Below are 25,192 nucleotides of genomic sequence, written 5' to 3'. Positions count from 1 at the left end.
GGCTGAGCCCCCCAGCCCCGCTGCCCCCCAGCCCCAGTATCAATGCCCCAGCCCCAGTGCTGTCCCTGCCCCCAGCCCCGCTGCCCCAGCCCCAGTATCAATGCCCCAGCCCCGCTGCCCCAGCCCCAGTATCAATGCCCCAGCCCCGCTGCCCCCCAGCCCCGCTGCCCCAGCCCCAGTATCAATGCCCCAGCCCCAGTGCTGTCCCTGCCCCCAGCCCCGCTGCCCCCCAGCCCCAGGATCAATGCCCCAGCCCCAGTGCTGTCCCTGCCCCCAGCCCTGCTGCCCCAGCCCCAGTATCAATGCCCCAGCCCCAGTGCTGTCCCTGCCCCCAGCCCCGCTGCCCCAGCCCCAGTATCAATGCCACAGCCCCAGTGCTGTCCCTGCCCCCAGCCCCGCTGCCCCAGCCCCAGTATCAATGCCCCAGCCCCAGTGCTGTCCCTGCCCCCAGCCCTGCTGCCCCAGCCCCAGTATCAATGCCCCAGCCCCAGTGCTGTCCCTGCCCCCAGCCCCGCTGCCCCAGCCCCAGTATCAATGCCCCAGCCCCGCTGCCCCAGCCCCAGTATCAATGCCCCAGCCCCGCTGCCCCCCAGCCCCGCTGCCCCAGCCCCAGTATCAATGCCCCAGCCCCAGTGCTGTCCCTGCCCCCAGCCCCGCTGCCCCAGCCCCAGTATCAATGCCCCAGCCCCAGTGCTGTCCCTGCCCCCAGCCCCGCTGCCCCCCAGCCCCAGGATCAATGCCCCAGCCCCAGTGCTGTCCCTGCCCCCAGCCCCGCTGCCCCCCAGCCCCAGGATCAATGCCCCAGCCCCAGTGCTGTCCCTGCCCCCCAGCCCCGCTGCTCCCCAGCCCCGCTGCCCCAGCCCCAGTATCAATGCCACAGCCCCAGTGCTGTCCCTGCCCCAGCCCCGTCACGGGGCTCACACAGGATGTCACAGGCAGCCCGGGAATGCCTCCAGTGCCATCTTTCCCCGCTGCCGCTGCCATCAGGAAGCTTTGTGTGAACTGCTGCAGTTTTGATGCCTCGTCAGCCAGAGCAGCACTGAGTGTTGTACCAGACCAGTGAACAATGCAGGCCTGGAAGCATTAAGGGCTTTAATGGTCTGCTGCTGTTGAATGCAGAGTAAGTGTGATCAGCCAGTAATTGTAGCTATGTCGTTTCACATCCTGTAATCTGTGATTCTCTCTGCACTGTCCAATTTTTTGTCTTTTGTCTCCTGTTTTGGAAGATGCTGAGATACTGAGAGCATGCAAATGCAGTTGTGTGCGTGAGTAAACTTCATTTTACAGAAAATATTAAGCTTGCCCTAATATGGTTAAAGTACATTTTTTTCCTGAAGCAGATGTTGGTAGATCATTTAAATATCAGGTCACCACAGTATGACATTCATGTTGGACAATACAGGATTCAACATGTTTTGAAGTAGTCACTTGCTGGATCTGGCTCTGACTTACAGCAACTGGAAATGTAGCACTCTGCATAGATCACTGCAGGAGGTTAATGTGAAGGAAGTTATAAATGAACTTAATTTTGTTTGTCCTCTTCTTTGTTTCACATTTGTATCATAAAAATCTCTACAATGTAATTGCCTTTTCTGTAGTGCTGTGTGAACTTTCACAGGTGGTGGGAGCTGTGTGGCTCTGCACTGTGTGGCAGTCGAAGGAGAAATAGTAAATGCAAGGTAAAACATTCCTCTCAAATAATGCAGGATGCACTTTCTTAGATCAGCAACTTGAGCTGTTGAAAGAGGCTGAACTCGATTGTTCAGCTGGCAACGCTTTTGTGATTAGAAACACATTTCATAGTTCAGCTGACAATTACCTTGGTTGTATTTCACAGACAGTGACATTTGGCACTTGAAGCTCCTTAGCACATCCCAGTGTACTGCACCTTGCCCATCCATGTCCTGTCTCCTGCCACAGCAGCCACTGGGAACTGCTCAGGTGAAGAAGCTGCAAGAGATGCATCTGCTGTCAAAGGCATCATCCAGCTCAGTTGCCCAGTCTGGGGCTGAGTAGCCAGGCAGGAACCACCCACAAGGAGTCTGTGACTGCTCTGCTTGTGCCATTGCTGCTGATTCCTGCAGAGCTGTCACCAGAAAACCTTCCATTTGCCGCCTGGGCCACCATTTGTTTCCAGTTTTGCCTGGGGTGTTCACAACAGGGCAGGAAGAAAGTAAATTTTGATTTTTCAGCATTGTAATGTAGATTCTTCATTCTCACCCATGTTATTGAAGGATGAAAGTTCCTCATTAACAGAAACTGAAAGGCTGAATCTGCAACATGGTGTCATGATGGGACGCAGACAGAAGGCACAGAATTGCCTCTAAACCTTCTTTTATTTATTATCCAGAGGCTGCAAAGGGAGAAGGACACTCTCCATGGTCAGTCATGCAAACTGCATTCCTGTACTCCCCCACTGTCAAACAGCTGCTGGCAGTAGCCCAGCACACTGTGTTGGGTGGCTTTTGTCCCTCACCAGGGAGCCACCAGCCTGCCAGAGGAGCTCAGCTTCCACCTGCACAGAGGATCCAGTTGTCAGGATTGCTGTAACTGGTCCTGTCTGTACCTGGTGGCAATGAAGGGTCATCTCGAGGGAGATCTCAGCATCACTGCCAGGGAATTACCAGGACACACAGACCTCACCAAGGGAGAGCTGTGGCCACCTGGGGTGAGCACCATGACACCAGCACCCCATGCAGAATTTGTCCTTCCCCCAGAAGGGAATTGCAGAGCTCTGAGGTGTGCTGGGCTCTGGGTCCCTGTGTGCCTGCAGCAGGTACAGCTGCCCCCAGAGCCAGCTCCTTTGCACCATGTGTGCCTCCTGCTCTGGGCCTAAAGCTGTGCCTAAACTGGCCATTTGTGTAGTTTCCTGCTAAGAGTTAGGGTCCGTGGGTTTTGCAGTGGTATTTGGGTTATGAACACAAAACCTGTGGTTGGATAAGATAATTAAGTAGTTACTGCTACAGAAGAAGTGAATAGAATTACAGGTCGGGGGTTTTTCCCTTGGTGTATGTTGGATAGTTTGGGAAAAAGTAGTTCTGGCCAAGCCAGTGCAGTGTGTCTGTGTGAGGAGGTTTGGTTGCTCCCTGGAATGCAGTATGGCAGCGTGCTCTGTGGTCTGCACCTGTAATTTCAGGATGTGCTGCCACGTGGATGTTCTGCTGCAAGTGCTGATAAGCTTGTTGAGAGTTGTACTTGAGTCCTGCAATGCCATTTTGTCATCAGGCAGAGCAGTGTAGGCAGTGAGTTGTGCTGTGTGCCCAGGGCAGCAGCTCCTCTCTGCTGGGAGCTCTCTTGGAGGAGTGTGCTCTCCCACTGCTTCCAGAGCTGGCTGGGGACACAGATTCCAAGAAATTCCTGCCAGCACGGGTGTGCTGCCTGATGGATACACACTGGGGGAGCAGGTCCATTCAGAGTGGTATAAAATGTCACTGTAAGGAATCATAAGCTAGGAGGGTGATCAGTTGAGAACTGATTAGGACTTAGTTTTCTATAAAAATATGATGATTTGAGCTACAAGAAAAAAGGCTTAATGTACTGAGGTATTCCAGCTGTAACAAGATGGTGGCTCTGAAACAATCCCTTGTGTCTGTCTATGCAGGTGTTTTAGACGTGTCACCTCCAGCTGCAGGTACCAAATCTAAGAAGGCACACACAAAAGTCAGCACTTGTTTCCAAAAGTCTGTACACTGCAGCCTCCCAGGCTGCCCACACCAGAGCAAACGCTGCAGAAAGGGCTGGCTTGGTTCTTCCTGCTGGGCTGGCCCTTGCCAAAGCACAGGAGATTTCCCAAAGCATCAGGGTGATTAAAGACTGGCAGGTGAGGGGCAGCCTCTCACCTCTGCTGCTCAGTCGCTGTGGGCTTTGTGGGCAGCACCAAAGGAGAGGGGCACAACAGTGTGGGCACCTGGTGGTGTTGGGCCAGACTCAGCTGGGCAAGAGCTTCAGAAATGGCTGAGCAGATTTGGTGTTTCCTCCTACTTCTCCTCAGAACAGATTTTCTGATGGAATTGAGTGAGTTTTATTTTTAAACATCACGTGAATAAATGAAGTAAAATTTATTGCTCTGTTGCCCATTTATTCCATTCACTTTTTCTACTCTCAAGAAAAATAGAAGTACAGTTTTTTTAACTGGCTTTGAATTTTTGCAGTCTGGGGCAAAAAAATAGGGATTTTTACTTAAATAGGCAATTTGTTACTTCTGATGTTATGCAACAAGGCATCTTCTAGAATAATGTGTTCACTAATGCTTCTGTATGTAATGGAAAGGCAAATTAATAGAGATTGGTTGAATGGAAACAAGTAATGGCCATCATAGGTTTTATTTTATTCATCTAATTAAAAGATCAGTAAATAACAATAGGTTCAGATTCGGAGTTTGCATCCATGACATTGCTATTTAAATATTGGTTTAAAGGTAAGGAACAGGAAGCAGCTTTAACACAGGCTTAGTGTTTTCTGTTATTTCTGCAAACAAACAGCACAGCACTGTTTATTTTAGAGGTTTGTGTTTGTTACAAGCTGTATGGTACAGCATAATTTACTCTGAAAGAAGCTTGTCTTGCTGACATTTGCTCCCAAACTTGCATAACTTCAGCATGTGAATGGTTTTGGTTTGTTTGAAATCACAGCACTCTCCACTAGCATGTGAGTGACATTCTGGAGAATCAGCTTTTAGGTGGACATGTCATCTGTGTTCTGACTTAGAATTGAGAGAGAAATCATCATTTGTAAATTTCTTTGACTTATTTTGCTTAATGGAATTTTTAATACCTTCTCTGCAAAAGTCAACCTGTCCAAATCAATAACTGGAGCCTGTGGACCCTTGTGGTGTAACATGAAGCTGAACCAAGCCAAGCCCTGGTGTCAGACTGTGACAACTGGGGCTGTGTCCTGCAAACCCTTTGGATGTTCCCTGTGCTTTCTATTCCAGCCACAGGCCCACGAGGTTTGTGGTGCTCTCTGGGTTATCATATTTGTAAGGTCTTAAAATTAAAATGATTTAGCTGTAGAATTCTGTTGAAGAGCAGCTTTCAGTGAAATCCAAGTTTGGAACATAGGTCTGAAATGCTCTTTCATACTTGAGCAGGTGTGCCAGGCTGTGCCAGTGCTGGGGCTGGACAGCAATGCCAGCCCCATGGAGGGGTGGGCTGAGGGCCAGCTCCCCTCCTGTGGCTGTGGCATGTTCTGCTCTGCTCTCTGAGTGCAGCCACAGTGCAAAGGCAGCAGCTCTGGGGGTGCTCATGTCTGGGGGCAGCCCTGGGAGAGCTCCACGTCCTGGTTGCAAAAACCCATGTTTGTGATGTTAGTGTGGGTTTGTTCAGTTTGGTTGGTGAGCTCTCAGGAGAGTTTGGAAGTGCCCACAATCCCTTGTATCCTCTGGGACAGGCAGTAGGCTCTGTGTGTGTAACAGCCAGTGTGGGGGAGGACTCAGGTCAGACTGTCCAAAGCAGCTTTTTTGGTCCTGTCATCTCACCTGGTCATTTCAGCAGGAGGCCAACTGCTGTTTGGCCTGGCCCAGAGCTGCCTTCCTGCTCAGAGGGGTGCCAGGGAGGCTTCTCGTGCAGGGTTCTTGGAGGGGATCTCCTTGTGTTGTCAGTGCTACTTCTGCAAAGGAAATCTTGGGTTTAGAGCAGCTTTTCCCTGGTGTTACCCTGAGTCTCCTGGTGTTACCCTGAGTCTCCTGGTGTTACCCTGAGTCTCCTATTCTTACTCTGAGTCTCCTGGTGTTGCCTCGACTCTCCCGTTACTACCCCGAGTCTCCTGTGGCTACCCCGACTCTCCCCTATGCTGTCGAAGCCCCAGGGCTGGAGGGTGAGCAGAGGTCCCTGCAGTGCTGCTGAACCACCTCCACCTTACTGAAAAGGGGCACAGACTGCAGGGAGAGCGGGAGGTGGTTCAGCCCGTGCCATGTGGTGGAAGTGGCACAGCTGTGACCCCTGGCACTGCGTGGGACGTGCAGCTGCTGTGCAGGGCCAGCACAGGAGTTACACTGAGGGAACACCTGAGCAGTAATTTGAGCTGTCAGGTCAGAGGAGTGCTCTGTGCTGCACTTGCCCTGTGTGTGAGACTTGCTTCATGAGACCATTAAATACTGGTGTTGGTCTGTTTGTATGTGGTGTCGAAGTTTCCTTAAACTGCAGGGGGTTGCAGTTCCAGAGTGAAAACTGATGCGATTGCTCGACAGAAGCTTTTTTGTGGTTCTTAAAGCTGACTGTGGGTGAAAACAGCCCAGTATCCCCTGATGTGACACACTCTCAGTGCAGAGTCCTGTAGGAAGGTTCCAGGTTGCAGGGACACCCCTCCTGTGCAGCACTGGCACGTCCCATGTCTCCCTCGAAGCCTTGTGTCTCACAAGCCTGTTACAAGGCTGAGGTTTGGTGCCTTTGACCAAGAAATGTGACAAAAGCTGGACTCAGAAAAGGTGAAATGTCACAGCTCCACCCTCAGCCAGTTTGAAATGGTGAATGTTGAGGTTCCCGAGTACAGAAGTCAGAATGTAGAACAGTTTAGGATGGGGAGGTTTGTGGTTTGAAGGGTTAGGGTACGATGTTTTCCAGTTTCCTTGTTTGTCAATGACATTGAAGGCTGACTTGACAGGCACAGCTTTTGTTGGATTGGGGCAACATAAGGAGAGACAAAAGTTTTAATTGCAGGAGGAATAAAATCCAAAAATGCTTAAACATGTTTGTCTTTTTGTCACAGGTGATAAATCAACATTTGCATGAATCACTGATTTAAGGAACCATTAAATTTTCACTTTTTTATTTTATTCCCCTGAGGAGGAGTCAAAACAAAAAACATGATTGTGATGAATCAGTGATTGTTTCAGAGTTAATCCACACCCATTTTTTTAACGTCAAGAATGCTTTTCTTTTTATTTTGAAATTTCAGGAGCTCCAATTTCAAAGACTTACCAGAGAACTGGAAGTGGAAAGGCAAATTGTGGCTAATCAGCTAGAGAGATGTAGGCTGGGAGCAGAGTCACCAAGTATCGCCAGCACAAGGTACAGGTCCTGATGACTTTCCTTTCATTTGTCCCATAAGTTAAAGGCTTTTTAGTGGTGCTTATGTCCTCTCACATATTTTCACTGATAGCTGTTCACCTCCATTAATATCCAAAGTATTAAAAAATGCAATTTGCTATTAAGAGTTATGGGACAGTTTCAAGGGGTCTTCTAATATTTGATGGCATTTTCAATAGAGTGCATGTAAAGCATTAATTTCTCTCTAAATACATTGAATTTTACTTTTTAGCTTGAGCCCAGGAGGAGTACAGTAAACTGAGACATACTTGTGTCAAAGTAGCAGTGCTAGTTAAATGCAGTAATCCAATTATTTTTTTTCCTGAATTAACTGTCCAGTTTCATTCAGCTTTTCTGAGACTGTCTGTTGTTACGTGTGTTTTTCAGGGAACATCTGGCTGTAAGTGTGTTGTTGGCATATGTAAATAGCATGAAACACTCCTGATGTATTTCCCATGCAAAGACTGTAACTGTGGCAAAGCATTTGTTGGTATTTCAGCCGTAATGAGTATTCTGATTATTGATTTGTTTTAATTCCTTAGCAATCATTGTAAGTCTGAATGTGTTTGGGCACTCACTCATCTCAAGCATGTCCAAGGATTGATCTGAAATCAGTCCTGAATCTGAAAGCCTCAATAAGGTGTGTCCTTATGAACCATCTGTACCTGCAGTTTGGGTTCCAGCAGAGCTCCTGTTGGGGTGCATGTGGAGTGTGCTCTGAACATTGGTGTGTCTTGCCTTAAACACTCTTTGTTTCTGGATTCCTTCAGCAGTAAACCTGCGTATCATTTGGAAATGTTTCCCCCTGTGGTCATAATAAATATTTCTGCAAGTTGTTCCTGCAAGACCTTAAGAAACAGGAGGCAATTATTTAAAAATAGATTTTGAGAATCCACTGTACCAGCTAACACAGGGATTTTTATGCATCAAACTGCTTGAAGTGTGAGTGCCATGCCACATGACTTTTGTACTGAAGGACATGGTATGGGCAATATGTTCTGGCATGTGAGTGGTGTTGGTTCATGCTGGGACTGATTCTGTAAGGGGGATATCCCTTTTAAGAGATGTGTAAGAGGCTGCAGAAAACCAGTTAATCTGTATTTGAATTAGAGGCTTTCATTTCTTCACAGGCAGATGCTTCCAGTGTAGTTAGAAGAGTTGTTGAAAGATGTAAGGGAAAACAATCTCTCTGAGCAGTTTCACAGCAAACATAAATACAGCAGCAAAATTTAGAGCCATGAGAAGTTACCTGTGTTTCCCCAAAGTGGGTGATGTAAATGTTTTGCTAAGGCTGACAAGAAACTAAACAAACATGAAGAGAGCATGGAGAAAACTCTTGGAAACTGAATGCTGTGTTGAGAGATGGGCCATGGACGGCTGACAGCCTGCTGCCAGAAACAAGGAGAGCTTGGCTTGGAAGCAAGGTGAGGTTTCTCCTGGCCAGATGAAAGAGTTGCTTGGCAGAGTCTTACATTATAAAACAAAAAACTCTGCCCCTGCCAACGAAACAATTACAAACCCTAAAGAAGCCAGCAGAACTAAAGCATAAGTGTTGTACTCCTTTTTGTTTTTATCTTTTGTTCAAGTTTTCTGTACCTGAGGAAATCGGCAATTCTTTGTTTCAAAGCCAGTACTTTAATCTCTTTTATTGTGGGAGCATTTCACGTCAGTCCAGCTGGAGGGTTTGCAGACCTCGGTGCCAGAGCAGTGTCCTGATTCCCCCTCTGCTTCCCTGGCCCTGGTGTGGCTCTGCTGCCAGAGATGGGACTGGCAGCTCCTGGGGGCACCTGGGGAACTCCCCTCACTGCAAGGCTCCCTCTGCTGCTACTGGTTGGAAGAAATGAGTGTGGCTTTGTACAAATGGACAAAGCAAAACAAACACAGGTCCTTGTGGGTCAGGCTTTTCCATCCGTTCCCTCCTGTATTACAAGTGCATTGTAAATCCAGGCAGGACAGAGGAGTGTCTGATTTGCCCTCCCAAGATGGATGTGAAGGGTGGGAATGGGAGCTGACTGTGGATCCTCAGCAGCTGTAGAGTGGTGGGTGGAGAAGGAAGCCCCCCATCAGCTGCAGCCCTGGGCTCCAGTACAGTTTTGTTCCTGTGTACCTCTAAGCCACTTGCATGTTGAAATTGTTTCTTCTCATAATTAATTTTTATAACTGGGTATTGTGCTCAGTACCCCTATTTGATGGCATCCCATGCACTTTCAAACCTCTTAAGAGCCTGAAATGACACAATTAGTGTCACATGTGGGTATTAAATATCTTTAGCTGTACTATGCATGATGAGACTGGGGATAACAGAGTGGGGAATCAGTGTGAGGTTTCAGTTGCCTCCTCTTGGTTTTTGTTTCATGCTGTACCATGCACAGGTTTCTGTCAGAAGCTGCTGGGCTGTCCAGCCTTGCATACAGAGGCAACACTGCAGCTGCCATTCCCTCTGCAGTGTGGCTGCAGGGTTCAGTTCTGGGCTGCCAGGTTTGTGGGAGCACATGGTGATGCAGGTGGGCAGCCACGGGTACCAGGGCTCAGCCACGTGTGTGGGACAGACACTGGTGCAGGGGGACAGCCATGGGGACCTGGGGCAGGCACTGATGATGCAGGGCTCAGCCATGGGTGCCAGGGACAGGCACTGGTGCAGGTGGACAGCCATGGGCACCAGGGACAGCTTGTGGGTACCCAGGACAGCTGTGGGCACCAGGGACAGTCGTGGGCACCAGGGCTCAGCCGTGGGTACCAGCACAGGCACTGGTGATGCAGGGGGACAGCCATGGGCAGCAGGGACAGCCATGGACACCAGGGCTCACCCCTCAGCACAGAACACGCTGCCTGGCCTGGCTCTCACAGCTGGCTGGCTCTTTTCCTCAGTTACTGTTGGAGGGTGGAGTGGTGTGGGAGGAACCAGAAGGCTCTTGCTTATCAGTGGGACAGTCCTGCACTGATAACAGCAGCTTGTCACACACAGTTCAACAGGAGTGTGTAACTGGCACACCTGACTCATTGGAATGCAGCCCCTTGGGCAGCACTGGAACTGATAAAAGGAAATTCTAACACTCCTGACAGTCACTTTGAGTAATGATGTGCCTGCGTCTGGTCCTCTGGGTTTTGTAAGATCAAACCTTCTTCGTAGCCACAAGGGTGGTTTTGTTTTCTCAGCTTTTCCCACTGCCCAGTGGAATAGCAGGTGCAGTTCTGTGGCAGCAGGAGATCCTGCAGAGCAGTTCAGCACCTGCTGCACTCTGTGATGGAGCTCCCAAACTGCCTGTGAGCTGCACATACACTGCATTTCAGGGGCACCGTTTTTCTCTCCCAAGCTGTGCCTGCTGTCCCACCAAGGGGCAGTGCCTTGTGGGACACCCCAAGCTGTGCCCACCCCCTGGCAGGGCATTCCACAGCAGGCAGGGGCATGTTTGTCCTGACCTGAGTCTCAGTGAGCTCCTCTGGGGCAATTATCCTCACAGAAACGGGTTTCAGTTTGTTCCAATGACATGTCAAACACCTCAGCATTTCCAAGGGTATGTTTGAAATTGTTTGCACATATTGATGTTACCAAACTTTCACAGCAAGTTGTAAACTCAAAAAAATTACCTTTAGAATCAGAGGACTTTTGGGACGTGCTATCATTTATCTTGCTCCACAGAAAGTTAAAGTGCTCAATTTACATGTCTGCACCAAAAAGAAGTAAAACTTGTGAAGTTTCTTGTCACAGTTCCCAAATCCATATTTTTGTTTTCTTTACTCAGACTGTAAGCCTTTCTGGAATTCCACCAAAAATTTTGAATGCCAGAAGAACTGAGGAATTTGAAGGTTTTAATGCAATTTTCTGATGATCAAATATGAAAACAAAAATTGTAGCTTACACATCAGTTGCTCTGGTGCCAGGGTGGGTAGGGTTGGTGTGACGCTGACTTTGGCTGTGGGAGTCAGTGCTTGTTGCCTCACCAGGGGCGGCCTGGGCTGCAGAACCTCCTGCTCAGCAAGGCCTGAGGGCAGGGCCTGTGCTGGCTGAGCTGGGGCTGGCCCGGGGCTGGGGCCACTGAGCCACGGGCTGGGGCCACTGAGCCGGAGGCTGCAGCAGGTGGCACATGTCCCCTGTCACCCTCAGCAAGGGCCCGAAGTGGGCAGGGCAGTGACCCCTGTGGCACAGCCAGCACTGGGGCTGCCCCGGCACTGCCAACCAGCACCAGGAGCTCAGCTGCAGGTCCCTGGCACAGACTGCCAGGCCCTTGGCCATTCCTTCAGCCAGGTGATGTCCCAGTCCCTGCCGTGGGCAGCACCATCCGTGAGGGTGAGTGGCCACATCCAGGTGTGGTACTGTGGGCACAGCTTTCTGAATTCACCTCTGGAGTGGGAGTGCCTGCCTGGGGCAGCCGGACAAGCCCAGGCCCACCTGCTCCTGGTGGCAGTGCTGGTTAATTTGGGGGGAACATGGAATGGCTGTGGAACCTGGCACAGAGTCTGGCACAGCAGGTAGAGCAATGAGGCATACTGGTGAAATCTAAAGGTGTCAGAAAAGTTGAAGGCTGAGAATCACCTCATTTAGTTAAAATACTTGAGAAAGTTGTCTGCTTACCTGTATCAAGAAGAAAAGCAAAAATACAAAATCTGATCACACTGATTTTCCTGGTTGCTGGTTCCTTGTAATGTGTATTACAAGTTTATGGAGCTGAGTAAATGGCATTTGATTGAAGACATCCCTCTATACCAAGAATTTACAGTCACACACAGCTTTAAGCCTTCATACTGCATATCATTGTAAAGGTGTTGTTGCTGTAGATATTTAAAATGGAAGAGAAAGGACAAGTGAAACAATGCACTCAGTCTGAATGGGCATTGAGTCCTGGCTGGCAGCTCTGCCTGAGCTGGACCCCTGGGCACGGCACGGATCCCTGGGCACAGCACGGCCCGTGTCCCTGGGCACAGCCCGTGTCCCTGGGCACAGCACGGCCCATGTCCCTGGGCACGACCTGGAGCCCTGGGCACGGCCCGAGTCCCTGCGCACGGCCTGAGTCCCTGGGCACAGCCTGAGTCCCTGGGCACGGCCCGAGTCCCTGGGCACGGCCTGGAGCCCTGGGCACAGCCTGAGTCCCTGGGCACGGCCCGAGTCCCTGGGCACGGCCCAGAGCCCTGGGCACAGCCCGGAGCCCTGGGCACAGCCCGTGTCCCTGGGCACGGCCCGGAGCCCTGGGCACAGCCCATGTCCCTGGGCACAGCCCATGTCCCTGGGCACAGCCCGGTCCTGCAGCTGCCTCCCAGCACAGATGTGCTCCAGTGATGGAAGTGCAGCCAAGCAGTGAGCTGGCTGGAAGATATAAGTTTTCAACAGAATTATATTTTAGCTTTTTACAGCTTTTCACATTTTATAAATATTTACTAAATAATACCAAATTTTTTCAGCTGTTGCCTTTTTTGATGACAGCAGCAGTGGAGGTAGGTGGTAGAAATCACTGCTTTTATCTCAAGTGCTGCTGATACTTTTCATCTTATGGAGTACTTGCAAAGATAATAGGCTTAGACTGTCTCATGCCATGTAATACCTGTGAAAGATGCACTGGGAATAGAACTGCCCAGTCAGGGAACTGGGAATTGTAGTTGTGTTTGCATCATTTTTTTACAATAGCCCACAAAATCAGCAATCTGAACTCAGAATTTCCCAGAGTTCCTGAAGCTTTGCTGTCCTGTGACCTCCAGCAGCCACTTGTGCCTCTGCAGGGTGGCACAGCCACAGCACTGAGAGGGGTGTTGGCCCTTGCTCCAGCCTGGAAATCCAAAGCTGGAAAGAGTTTGTTTGAGAGCTGCCACATGAAAATGTGAAATAGTGCTGGTGATCCTTGCTGTGTTTTGTCTCTAAATGACTCCCTACAAAACCTTTTCCATTTATCAGATTATTATATTTTCCACATTGGCAGCTGGTTCAATTTTGTGTCCAGGACAGCTTTGAACTAAAGCTGTGAAATGGCAAAGAAAAGGTGTGAAATTAAGAAAGGGGAAAAACAAATTACAAAAACCCAAATGAAACAAAACCTCAAAGAAACGTCAAATACCAATCCGGATACTTAGGAAATACAAGTGAGGAAAAAAATGTAAAGGGTCAAAAAAAAAAAGGCTTAGACTGATTTCAGGTGAGTTTATGTGTGTGCTCCCTCTCCAGCTACTAAATGTTCATGTTACTGTCATAATATTTATCTTCTCTAACTGAAAACTGTACATTGTACCAACTGTTCTGAAGGAAACGTGCAATTTCTGCATGTCTACTCTATTAACCTGATTAATTTTCAAGGATGATCGTGGGCTAAAATTTGGCATTTTTCAAAGTGCAGTCCCCCCATGTGGGCTCTCTGGGATGTCTCACACGTTGTTGTTGGGAGGGGAGGGCACTGCCCTTGGCATGGGCAGGGCCCTGTGTGGCCCTGCTGGCTTTAGTGGATTGAGGTGCACTGGGCTTTCTGCCCAAAGCTGAAGGACTTGGTAACTTCAGAACATTTCACCTGCCAGGTGACACAACCAGGTGATGATGTCAGTGAGTGATGTGTGCTGGGCTTGTTCCAAAATCATTTAATGAGAGCCAAGTTCAATGTGTAACTCATTGAAGTGCTGGTGCAGCAGCTTCCTGTGTGTGATCCATGGTCAGAGCAGCTTCTCAGTCCTGTGTCCTGTGCCAGGACAGGAGCTCAGGGGGCCAGGTGTGCTGGGCAGGGTGGGCTGGGGGATCAGCCCTGTGTGTGTGACAGGGAAATGGTGAGTGCTCAGCCCACACCAGCAGCACAGAGCCCTGTGGGCTCAGGGGGACAAACTGAGTTTCCAGGAAGGCTGAGGAACAGAGCAAAAGTGGAAGAGTGTAAAACTCTGTGTTCAGGTGGCATGAAAGTTCTGGGGCCAGAGGTCACGGGATCTGTCAAATGAACTTCGTATTTCTTTGATCCAGAGTATCAATGAGTAAGGTAACAGTAATTGATTAATGACCTGTTCTGTGCAAGTCTGCTCAGTGAAGAGGAAAGAATATATTCTGGAAGGAATTTGTGTCAGTTAACTGACGTTCAGAACTCAGCTTTCAATAACGAAACTTAATTCCATGTTATACAAATTCTTTTTCATCTAATACCAGTTTGGGTACAAATTTCCTCATGATTTTGTAACAGTAGAAATATTTTTAAAGCTTTAGTTAAAACAAAGGTCAGTTTGTAATCAAAAACCCCCAGTTAAGTTGCACAGTTTCCATTGGTGTGTGGCTACAGTCCCCAGACTACACTAGAGAAACATTCTGGAGTTAATGCACTGGTCAGATTCCATAGCAGTGTACCAGGAACAAGAAGCAGTTCTAGCTTTTTGTTTGAACTGGGGGCACTGTGGGCCAAGGCTGTGCAGAAACTGAGATTTGGTGGCCTTGGCAGTGGTGGAGCAGCCAGGTGATGGTAACGCAGCTCCTCTGCTGCAGAGTTCAGGTGTCTGTGGGTGCTGCTGCCTTTCCCAGAGCCACCTGCCCTGTGTGCCACACTCCCTCAGCCTCATCTCCTGCAGAGGCAGCTGTAGCAGCTCCAGAGCTCCCTGTGCAGCCCTTTGCTCCCCCCTGTTAGCTGGGGGCTGTGACCTTCTTCCCTGGAACGCCTTAGCAGGCTTGGTCATGCCAAATCTGGGCTTGGTTAAATCCCAGTTTGAGCTGTACCACTAAAGGTAGTTTAACTAATCCACCTGCTTTGTTCTCGAGTGGAATGGCAGAGCTGCTGGTTGTTGAGGGTAAGTCGGTCAAACCCCCGTAGCTGAACCCCCAGTGTGCCCGGCAGGTGCCCTGTTTGCCCCCCGGCCCAGGCCGTGGCAGGGTCCCCGCTGTGCTCGGTGCTGTGGCACCAGCTGTGTCCCACCGCCACAGAGGGGTCTCCTCAGGTCCTTTGGCCTTGGGGCTTGGACCAGATGGCCCTTCAGAGAAGGGCAGCCCCTGTGAGTGTTCAGAGGTGCCTCCTGGTGTGTCAGAGCCCAGGTCTGAGCACTCTTGTCTCCACAAGCAGCTCAGGGACACAGTGGAACACAGAGACACTTCTGGGGGCAGCTGAGCCTGGGAGGGCTCACCTGGAACTCCGCACCACGTCCTTTGAACTGCAGCACTTCACCTGCATCCTCAACAAAACAGGCCGTGGAGCACCCCAAGAGACACTAAAATTGCAGACTGAGGGGAAGAAATAGCCAAAAAGTAGTGAAAATTCTGTTATGCCCCAAGTTTGAATTTGACTGATTTCAGACACCTGAAGCCTGTACTGGAACTCTTTTTCCTGAAGTCTCATTGTAACTCTAGTGCACTTTCATACAAATACTTTGTTTCCACTAAGGGTGCTAAATTATATGTTTCATTTTAGAAATTAAGTATCTAGTGCTGTTTATCCTGCTGTGCTAAAATTTTTTATAATTAGTGGATGTGGTAGCGAGGAGTAAAATAAATAATCTTGTAGAAAGAGCTGCATCTTACCCAAAATCAGTGTCATGCTGATATTTAGACATACCAAAATCTGATGGACGTGCCTGGTTTTCCTTTAAAGAGCATTTCGTTTGGAAAAAAGCATTTATGATCATTGCAAAAATGATGGAATGCTCAAAGTTTGACAGTTTATATTTAGAGTGAGGAAATGTATTTTCCCATAAAAATATGTAGATTAACTAATGCCAATGACACATGGATGAATTCTGCATTTGTGTGCCCTGAGCAGTGAGTGCTGCTGTCTGAGCAGCGTGCCCGGTGCTGGTGGCACTCCCTGGCTGTGCCTGCTGGCTCTGGGCTGGTGGCACTCCCTGGCTGTGCCTGCTGGCTCTGGGCTGGTGGCACTTACGGGCTCTGGACTGGTGGCACTCCCTGCCTGTGCCTGCTGGCTCTGGGCTGGTGGCACTCCCTGGCTGTGCCTGCTGGCCCCGGTGCTGGTGGCACTCCCTGGCTGTGCCTGCTGGCTCTGGGCTGGTGGCACTCCCTGGCTGTGCCTGCTGGCTCTGGGCTGGTGGCACTCCCTGGCTGTGCCTGCTGGCTCTGGGCTGGTGGCACTCCCTGGCTGTGCCTGCTGGCCCCGGGGCTGGTGGCACTCCCTGGCTGTGCCTGCTGGCTCTGGGCTGGTGGCACTCCCTGGCTGTGCCTGCTGGCTCTGGGCTGGTGGCACTCCCTGGCTGTGCCTGCTGGCTCTGGGCTGGTGGCACTCCCTGGCTGTGCCTGCTGGCCCCGGTGCTGGTGGCACTCCCTGCCTGTGCCTGCTGGCTCTGGGCTGGTGGCACTCCCTGGCTGTGCCTGCTGGCCCCGGGGCTGGTGGCACTCCCTGGCTGTGCCTGCTGGCTCTGGGCTGGTGGCACTCCCTGGCTGTGCCTGCTGGCTCTGGGCTGGTGGCACTCCCTGGCTGTGCCTGCTGGCCCCGGGGCTGGTGGCACTCCCTGGCTGTGCCTGCTGGCTCTGGGCTGGTGGCACTCCCTGGCTGTGCCTGCTGGCTCTGGGCTGGTGGCACTCCCTGGCTGTGCCTGCTGGCTCTGGGCTGGTGGCACTCCCTGGCTGTGCCTGCTGGCTCTGGGCTGGTGGCACTCCATGGCTGTGCCTGCTGGCCCCAGTGCTGGTGGCACTCCCTGGCTGTGCCTGCTGGCCCCAGTGCTGGTGGCACTCCATGGCTGTGCCTGCTGGCCCCAGTGCTGGTGGCACTCCATGGCTGTGCCTGCTGGCTCTGGGCTGGTGGCACTCCCTGGCTGTGCCTGCTGGCTCTGGGCTGGTGGCACTCCCTGGCTGTGCCTGCTGGCCCCGGTGCTGGTGGCACTCCCTGGCTGTGCCTGCTGGCCCCGGTGCTGGTGGCACTCCCTGGCTGTGCCTGCTGGCTCTGGGCTGGTGGCACTTACGGGCTCTGGGCTGGTGGCACTCCCTGGCTGTGCCTGCTGGCTCTGGGCTGGTGGCACTCCCTGGCTGTGCCTGCTGGCCCCGGTGCTGGTGGCACTCCCTGCCTGTGCCTGCTGGCTCTGGACTGGTGGCACTCCCTGCCTGTGCCTGCTGGCTCTGGGCTGGTGGCACTCCCTGGCTGTGCCTGCTGGCCCCGGGGCTGGTGGCACTTACGGGCTCTGGGCTGGTGGCACTCCCTGCCTGTGCCTGCTGGCTCTGGGCTGGTGGCACTCCCTGGCTGTGCCTGCTGGCTCTGGGCTGGTGGCACTTACGGGCTCTGGGCTGGTGGCACTCCCTGGCTGTGCCTGCTGGCTCTGGGCTGGTGGCTCTGGGCTGGTGGCACTCCCTGCCTGTGCCTGCTGGCTCTGGGCTGGTGGCACTCCCTGGCTGTGCCTGCTGGCTCTGGGCTGGTGGCACTTACGGGCTCTGGGCTGGTGGCACTCCCTGGCTGTGCCTGCTGGCCCGGGTGCTGGTAGCACTCCCTGGCTGTGCCTGCTGGCTCTGGGCTGGTGGCACTTACGGGATCTGAGTGCCATAAATCACACTCTCACCTGTTCTGTAGCAGACAGGTTGTGCTGTTGGTGCCGTGCCATGTTACAGTGAATATTTCCCACTGACTAACACAAAATTAAGCTCAATAACCAATGGTTCATTTGTCGGGTGTAAAGCACTGCAGGGTGTTTTTACATGGGTATTGAAACTGTATTTGCTGGGGCTCTTTGTACAGTTTCCTGTGCTATGGTTAAAACCAAAATAAAACAAAAAAGAAATCCAAGCTCGCCACATGGTTCGGTTTTGTGATAATTTTTTTTCTTTCTGCAGCTCTACTGAGAAGTCATTTCCTTGGAGATCCTCAGGTATTATTTTTATGTGTACAATTTGCTTTAAGCCCAAAGAGCTTTGTTTTCCTGGCATTTATTCCTTGTTTTGATGTGAATGGAATGTTTAACAGCAGTGCTACGTGTCTTTTCCAAGTGTCTTTTCCAAAGTGTGACATTAACATGTTCTTTGTCACACGTGAGACACTTGTGTGTTCCTGTTACCACAAAAAGTGCTTGAGCTTAGAGGTAGTTGCAGGTACTTTTCTTGCTGCTTTTTGTGCCCTTGTGTTTCTGTGTGAGCTGTGACTGTAATACAAAGCTTTTTGTGTATTGGGTCTCCTTTGCAATGAACTAAAATTACTTGTGAGTCCTCCCCTGGCTGGTAAGGACCATGAAAAAATACTGTTTGTTTTAAGCTTGAAAACTGATCTTTTTTTTTTTTGCAGATGTTCTTACTTAACTGAGAAAGTCTTTAATAAGCGAAGGTTTTTCTGAAAAACCCAAACCCATAACAGCTCTTAAACCTGTGCATGGTTGTATTTCCATGATTTCTGTTCCCCCAGCTGAACTGAGGCACACAGTAGCTTTTTCCTTCCCTTTAAAGCTGATATTCTCAACAGCCCACTTGTCCTGGCGTTGAACTTTTGCCAGTCATGATGGTGCTTCTCAGGGATTCTTTCAGGTGGCTTTAAACTGAAGTCGAATTTGTTTTGTCCAGTAAATGAGAAATTGATTTTACTTATTCTCTCAATGTTAGCATTGGTTTTGTGGGGTTTGGGGGTTGGTTTTTTAACCACATTGTTTCCCCTGGTTCTGCAGTGTCCAGTGACAGCTCTGAACTGGTTCAGGTTCCTTCTGACAGCCCTCTGGTGTTCTGCTGATTTATCTCAGCCAATTGCATTCCACTGCTTTGTTTCCTCCTCTGATTTTCCTGTGACTTATTCTTTGTCTGTTGTTTTTCTCCTTGATTTTCTATTAGTTTCTCTTTCTTTCTCTCTTTCATCCATCCAGCTCATGGTTTTAGTTTATCCTTTAATTCTCCCCTCACATTTGTGTTTCTTTCCTTTAGCAATGTCCTGTGTGCATTCCTGCTAAGCAGTCACTTGACATGTGGCACAACATCCTATTGCAGTTTCAGTGCTGGGTGTGTTAATCCAAACTGAGATGTGGATTTCTCACATCTCTGTACCCAAAGTAGCCTCCTCTGCAGTAATTGCATATTGGAAAAACCCCTATTTCTTGCTTAGAATTTGCTGCTCAACATTTCATTTCCTGTTTACACTTACACTGTGATTGTGGTGTGATTGTAGCTTTTACTCCTCAATTCACTGTGGGGCTCTGTTTTGTACAAGTGCTGTGAGCTGCTGCTTTACCACCTGCAATCTGAAAAGACTGGAGTTGGAGATGGATGAAAAGAGTGCCTTAAATCACCTTCTTCTGAGTGTAGATGGTGGTTTATGTCAGAAGCATCAGTAGATGATAAGATGTGACTGTAGCTGTAATTGCTTTCTGCATCAGTAGAATTGTGCAGAATTTTCACAGAAATATAAAATGATGTTGTTTTGCAGATGCTTATAAATAGAATATTAGCTCAGCAGCCATTTATAAAAAGGCTATTATTTTATTCAGGGCACTCCTCATGATTTCTGGTAGAGGAGAGAGATATAAAGACAACAATTTATTTTATTGTGCATTCTGGCCTTTGTTAGACAGTCTAAACAACCTTTATTTTTCAGTCCTGTGAAAGCTTTTGCTGGTGGCCAATGTGTGATGGGAGCAGGGCTGGGCTCAGAGCTCTGCCTGAGCAACATCTGCACTGGGTGGCACAATTGGCCCTTTTTCTTCCTGGGTGTCTCTCCCTAAACTGATTATTTGTCAGCCTGACATTGATTTAGTATCATGTAATATCCAGTAACTGAAACAATAGGGCCTTGGATTACTTAAACAAAAGAGATTGAAGATTAAAGTATTGAAGTTGGGTGTAATTCTAATGTAAAGTCTGAGCCCTCCAAGTGTTTTATTCCAAAGGCCATGGAATGCCCCTGGTGGCTGTGGCCTCTGGTGCTGAGCTGGTGGAACAGGCAGTGCAGGGAGCTCTTACTGTTGGCTCCCTGACCATTTCTAGGCAAACTAGAACTAAGGGAAGTAGAGTAACACATCTTATTAAATCTTAGTTAAATTTGATCATAATATTCCTATGGTAGTAAATTAATTAGCATCAAATTTTACAAGCTGGTGTTGACCTAAGAATGTTGCTACTGAATAAATAACTGTGCTGACTGTCTGCAATTTCCAAGATTGCTTGATTTTTTAATTTTTTAAAACATTTTTTTAAATCCAAATAGTGTTCAAATGTTCCTGGTAATAGCAATTACTGAACAATTTTTTAGCATGAATTGTACATTATGGCTCATTGTGCCAACAGTGAGACACCAGCATTTTGTGTAAATGGTACTGGTGAAACCCAGAGGATTTCTGTGCAGCAGGACCTGCTGCCCAGAGCTGCAGCCCCTGGCACGGAGCAGCCCTTGGGACTGGGCTGTGTTTCCTTTGGGCTCACCGTGGGCTCGCTCAGGGATTTCTGCAGTGAGAATTTACACTTCTGGTATTGCCTTTGAACAACCTCCACTGCCCACCCTGCCTGCTCGGGGGTTCAGGTGGGCTATTGGGAAAGTGCCCTCAGGGTGAGGGCTGCCCAGGGCAGGGTGCAGTTCCATCCCTGAGGGACTGAACCCCCACATACATGTGGCACCTGGGGACATGGGGAGGTGGCCCTGGCAGTGCTGGGGGTGACTGGACTCCATCTCAGGGGCTTTTCCAGCCCTAGTGATTCTGTATTGCATCTCTGCTGCCTACACAACATTGTGGCAATTGAATGCTCAATATTTCTGTCAAAATAATGTTGATTCAGCGTCCTCATCTTTGTGCTTTTCTTCCTCAGCCTCTGTTTAGCTTTTTGCTTTCTTCATGAAAGCACTGCCGTGGCCCCTTTGCTTTTCCTTAGGGCACTGTCCTTTGTCTGTGCAGTTCTGATGACAGTCTTAGAGCTGAAGTTAACTCGAGTTGCTGAGAAACAAATATTTAGGTAGTAGTATATGAAGTAAAAAAATATTTAAAATTTGCAGCAACTGCTGTTGGTAGGACACAAACAGGGATGAAATTGAACCCAGCCTTTAACATCTGGAGGTGTTGATTACAGGCCCTGGAGACAAGGGTGGCTGTCCCCTGGGCACAGCAGCACAGCTGCTCAGTGTTTCTGCTCTGCAGGGTAGACCTGCTAGGTAATCAAATCATTTTTCATTAAAATAGGTTAGAAAATATATTTGAAAAATCAGAATTGTACAACTACATTAAAACTTCAAGGAAACAAAATTCTCCAATACTCACATTAGCATTCTTTTTACTGAGTTTGAGAGATGGCACCTGTCTGCCAGTGAACTGTTTCTGTTGGGATAAGCCCTTTGTTAGCACATGTGAGAAAATTATGATGATTGAGTTTGCAGAAAACTTGCATATGAAACATTGGATTTATCTGATTGGTTTGTTCTTTCAGATCCTGCCCCCAGCGGTGTCAGCAAGCCCCAGGTGTCAGAGGGTGTTCTCACCAATGCCTATGACATTAGGAGTGAAGCAGAGCAAGGGACCCTCTACTCACCAGAGCAGACATCTCTCCATGAAAGTGAGGGTCTGTTGTGTGCATTTTAAATATTAGAATACATTTCTATAGTGATGGTCTAAAAATGTAATACAGTTATGAATGCTACAAATAACACATTTATATCAGACTTTGTGGAGTTGATCGATGCTTTTATTCTTCTGCTGGCTTCATATCTACAGGGTCTGTGGGTAACTCAAGAAGTTCAACACAAATGAATTCTTATTCTGACAGTGGTTACCAGGAAATAAGCAGTTTCCATAACAGCCAAAACCTGAGCAAGTCAGAGCTCAGACAGCAGCACTCCCTTGTTGGATCCACCAACAACCATGTGGTGAGGAGCTCCCGCGCCGAAGGGCAGACGTCAGTCCAGGTACCCTGACCAGGCACTGCCCCTCTGGCTGTGCAGGAGGGCTGAGGCAGAGCTGGGCCTGCTTTGTGTGGGCTGGACTGACAGGAAATGACAGTTTGGGTTAACACTTCTGGGGGTTCAAAAGCCAAAATGACTTGTGGCAGACAGGCTTTTTGCTGGCATCAACACACATGTGATCTGGGTCATTCCGGGGAGCTGAAATGAGCCAACACTTGGAGCACCTCTGGCTGCAGAGGACACTGCTGACAGCATGCTGAGAAAGTACCACTCACTCAGAATTCACTGTGACAGTGGGGAAAACCTCCTAGAATTGAGTTTGTATGTGAGCTCAGTGCTTAAAGGAAGGTGGTGTTTGTGCTCCTGTACCTTCTGTTTCTGGCTTTGTCCTCCTTTTTCACTAAATGAAATGATAGCAGGACAGCAATTGTCAGAACTTTATGAGCTTATCCCAGAACTCTCATTCCTGCTTATGAGTTTTCAAAGTGGTTGAGTAGTGAGGAAGGAAAGCGTGGGTGCAGATATTAGCATAGCAATGAGAAATAGATAGGTTTTTAATGTGGAATTGCTATTTTATATACTATGAAACACTGGTTAGGAAAAAATGTTGCAGGAAAACTTGAAGGGATTACATTTAGGGTTGAAGCTGCTCTCCAGCTGCCTGTATATGCCACTAAATTGTGTACCTTTCCTGCCGCCTTGCCGTCTTACAGGGGAGCGGTATGCACTGTGTGACCTGAGTGAGGAAGCTGATGAGTGTTCTTGTTTTCCAACAGCCCTCAGCAAACGCCGCTGCCGGCCGGGTGATGAGGCGGGTCAGTTCGGTGCCGTCGCGGGCACAGTCTCCCTCCTACACGGTGGGCACGGGCGTGTCGCCGTCGCGGGGGTCGCTGCGGACGTCGCTGGGCAGCGGGTACGGCTCCCCCGGCGTGGCCGAGCAGAGAGCCCTGGCTGCCCACGGGTACTCCTCCACCACGCTGCCCGCGCCGCGCGCCAGCTCCCCGTACGCCGCGCACAGACCCGCGTCGCCCGCGGCCGTGCGGCGCGTGGGCTCGCTCTCGTCCCGCCAGGCCAACCCCGGCGCTGCCCAGTACCAGACTGTGGGCAGGGTGGGCTCTCCCCTGGCCCTCGCGGAGGTGCAAGCCAGGGTGGGCTCTCCGGCCCAAACCCAGCTGGGCTCCTCCTCGCCGAAGCGCTCCGGCATGACGGCCGTGCCGCAGCACGTGGGGGCGACGCTGCAGAGGACGGCCCACGACCCCGAGCAGTACGGGCAGCAGTACGAGATCTACGAGAGGATGGTCCCCCCGCGGCCCGACAGCCTCACGGGTGAGTCTCAGGGACAGGCACGGGGAGAGCTCCGCACAAACCACAGCTGTGGAGAATCCTGGTGCTGTGTGTGAAATGCTGCAGCACGGGGCCATAATTGCAGTGGATGTGTCCAATCAGTGGTAAATACTGATGTCAAACCCTGTATCAATCACAGGGTCCCTGTGAATACTGGCTTTCTCTGTGGTTACTAATTGCTGGCCAGGCATTGAGTTAAATCCCATTATTTAAGTCACTATGTGAAATTCTCAGTCTTCCAGAGGCATGTCAGCTTGTCCAAAGATAAAGGACATTTACATGTGTGTGCAGGCTGTACAGTAAGAGATACTGGCCTGGAACTAGTTTTGTGTCTGCTTCTTTCTTAAAATATCTAACTTAGTACCACTAAAAATTAGTCTTATTTTCCACTAGTATTTCTTGACTATCTCATACTTTAAGTTAAATATAGGGTAACCAATTGAATACTAGCTTAAAATAAAGCCCCAAAAGGTAGAATCTGTTAATCTGCAAGGCAGTTCTTAATAAGGTGCCGTTATTCTACATTTTAAGTTGTGTGTGTGTAAATTGTTGTAGTGGTTTTTTGTGACCCTCATCTGAGTGAGCACGACAAGATGATTTTCCAATTAGACCATTTGCCCTTTTGAATGTGTACATGTCATGAAATCCTAATACACAGCAAGGTGCAAACAAAAATCTGACCCAGCTGCAGCATAGCTGTGTATGTATACTCATATCATGGGCTACTGAAACCTTTATAAAGACTTTTCTCCCTGTGCTTACATCTCTGCTGCCACTACCAAGCAGATGTTTGCTCTCACTGCTATGGACTGTTTCAGTTTCAGGATTACAGCCCCTTTAGGCTGTGCCCTCTGTCACAGTGGGGTTTCTGTCAGGTCCACACTTACCCTGTCACTGCTCAATCTGTGCACTGCACATGCTGACTCACTTTTAGTCTGAGTCATATAGAATGGTTTAGACTTTCAACTGTAAATGCTACAAAAAACTGAGTTGGAAATCTTCAAGTTGTCAGTGTCTTTTTGTCAAATGCTGCTCTGTCAGTGAGTCTTTCAGTGTGGGTCATTTAATAATGGCAAAATACATAATGAATAAATCTTTGTGGCTGTAGCTGTGACCAACACCTTTCCTTGGCTGGCAGAAGGCAGATCCAGCACTGGCAGCTGGGTTGCTTTGCGTGGCAGGTGTGCCACTGTCCTGTGGTTGCTTGCAGGGCTGCGGAGCTCGTACGCGAGCCAGCACAGCCAGCTGGGCCCGGAGCTGCGCCCGGCGCTGTCCCCAGACCTGCATATCACCCCCATCTACGAGGGCAGGACCTTCTACAGCCCCGTGTTCCGCAGCCCCAGCCACGGCGCCGTCGAGCTGCACCACGGCTCGCAGGCCGCCCTGTTCCGCACCGGCTCCGGTGGGTGTCCGGGAGAGCGGGGACAGTGGGTGGGTGTCCGGTGGGTGTCCGGGAGAGCGGGGACAGTGGGTGGGTGTCCGGTGGGTGTCCGGGAGAGCGGGGACAGTGGGTGGGTGTCCAGGAGAGCAGGGACAATGGGTGGGTGTCTGGTGGGTGTCCAGGAGAGCGGGGACAGTGGGTGGGTGTCCAGGAGAGCAGGGACAATGGGTGGGTGTCCAGGAGAGCAGGGACAATGGGTGGGTGGCCGGTGGGTGTCCAGGAGAGCGGGGACAATGGGTGGGTGTCTGGTGGGTGTCCAGGAGAGCGGGGACAGTGGGTGGGTGTCCAGTGGGTGTCCGGGAGAGTGGGGACAATGGGTGGGTGTCCAGGAGAGCAGGGACAATGGGTGGGTGTCTGGTGGGTGTCCAGGAGAGCAGGGACAATGGGTGGGTGTCCGGTGGGTGTCCAGGAGAGCAGGGACAATGGGTGGGTGTCCAGTGGGTGTCCAGGAGAGCAGGGACAATGGTTGGGTGTCCAGTGGATGTCCAGGAGAGCAGGGACAATGGTTGGGTGTCCGGTGGGTGTCCAGGAGAGTGGGGACAATGGGTGGGTGTCCGGTGGGTGTCCAGGAGAGCGGGGACAATGGGTGGGTGTTTGGTGGGTGTCCAGGAGAGCAGGGACAATGGGTGGGTGTCTGGTGGGTGTCCAGG

General features: G+C 50.2%; 1 protein-coding gene across 1 annotated transcript in view; it reads left to right on the top strand.

Annotated features, from left to right (window-relative positions):
* The window catches only part of PKP4 (plakophilin 4), a 77,493-nt gene that overhangs the window by 32,639 nt on the left and 19,662 nt on the right, over positions 1 to 25,192 (top strand). The window contains exons 4-9 of the mRNA XM_071561882.1: positions 6,895 to 7,007; positions 17,734 to 17,768; positions 21,286 to 21,411; positions 21,570 to 21,760; positions 22,534 to 23,083; positions 24,312 to 24,503. Of these exons, the coding sequence (XP_071417983.1) occupies positions 6,895 to 7,007; positions 17,734 to 17,768; positions 21,286 to 21,411; positions 21,570 to 21,760; positions 22,534 to 23,083; positions 24,312 to 24,503 (1,207 nt within the window). The remainder of the gene's footprint in view (positions 1 to 6,894; positions 7,008 to 17,733; positions 17,769 to 21,285; positions 21,412 to 21,569; positions 21,761 to 22,533; positions 23,084 to 24,311; positions 24,504 to 25,192) is intronic.

Source organism: Pithys albifrons, chromosome 8 (genome assembly GCF_047495875.1).
Source record: "Pithys albifrons albifrons isolate INPA30051 chromosome 8, PitAlb_v1, whole genome shotgun sequence".
Classification (NCBI taxonomy): Eukaryota; Metazoa; Chordata; class Aves; order Passeriformes; family Thamnophilidae; genus Pithys; species Pithys albifrons.
The sequence above is the reverse complement of the archived record's forward strand: the minus strand, read 5'-3'. Positions and strand labels throughout refer to the sequence as shown.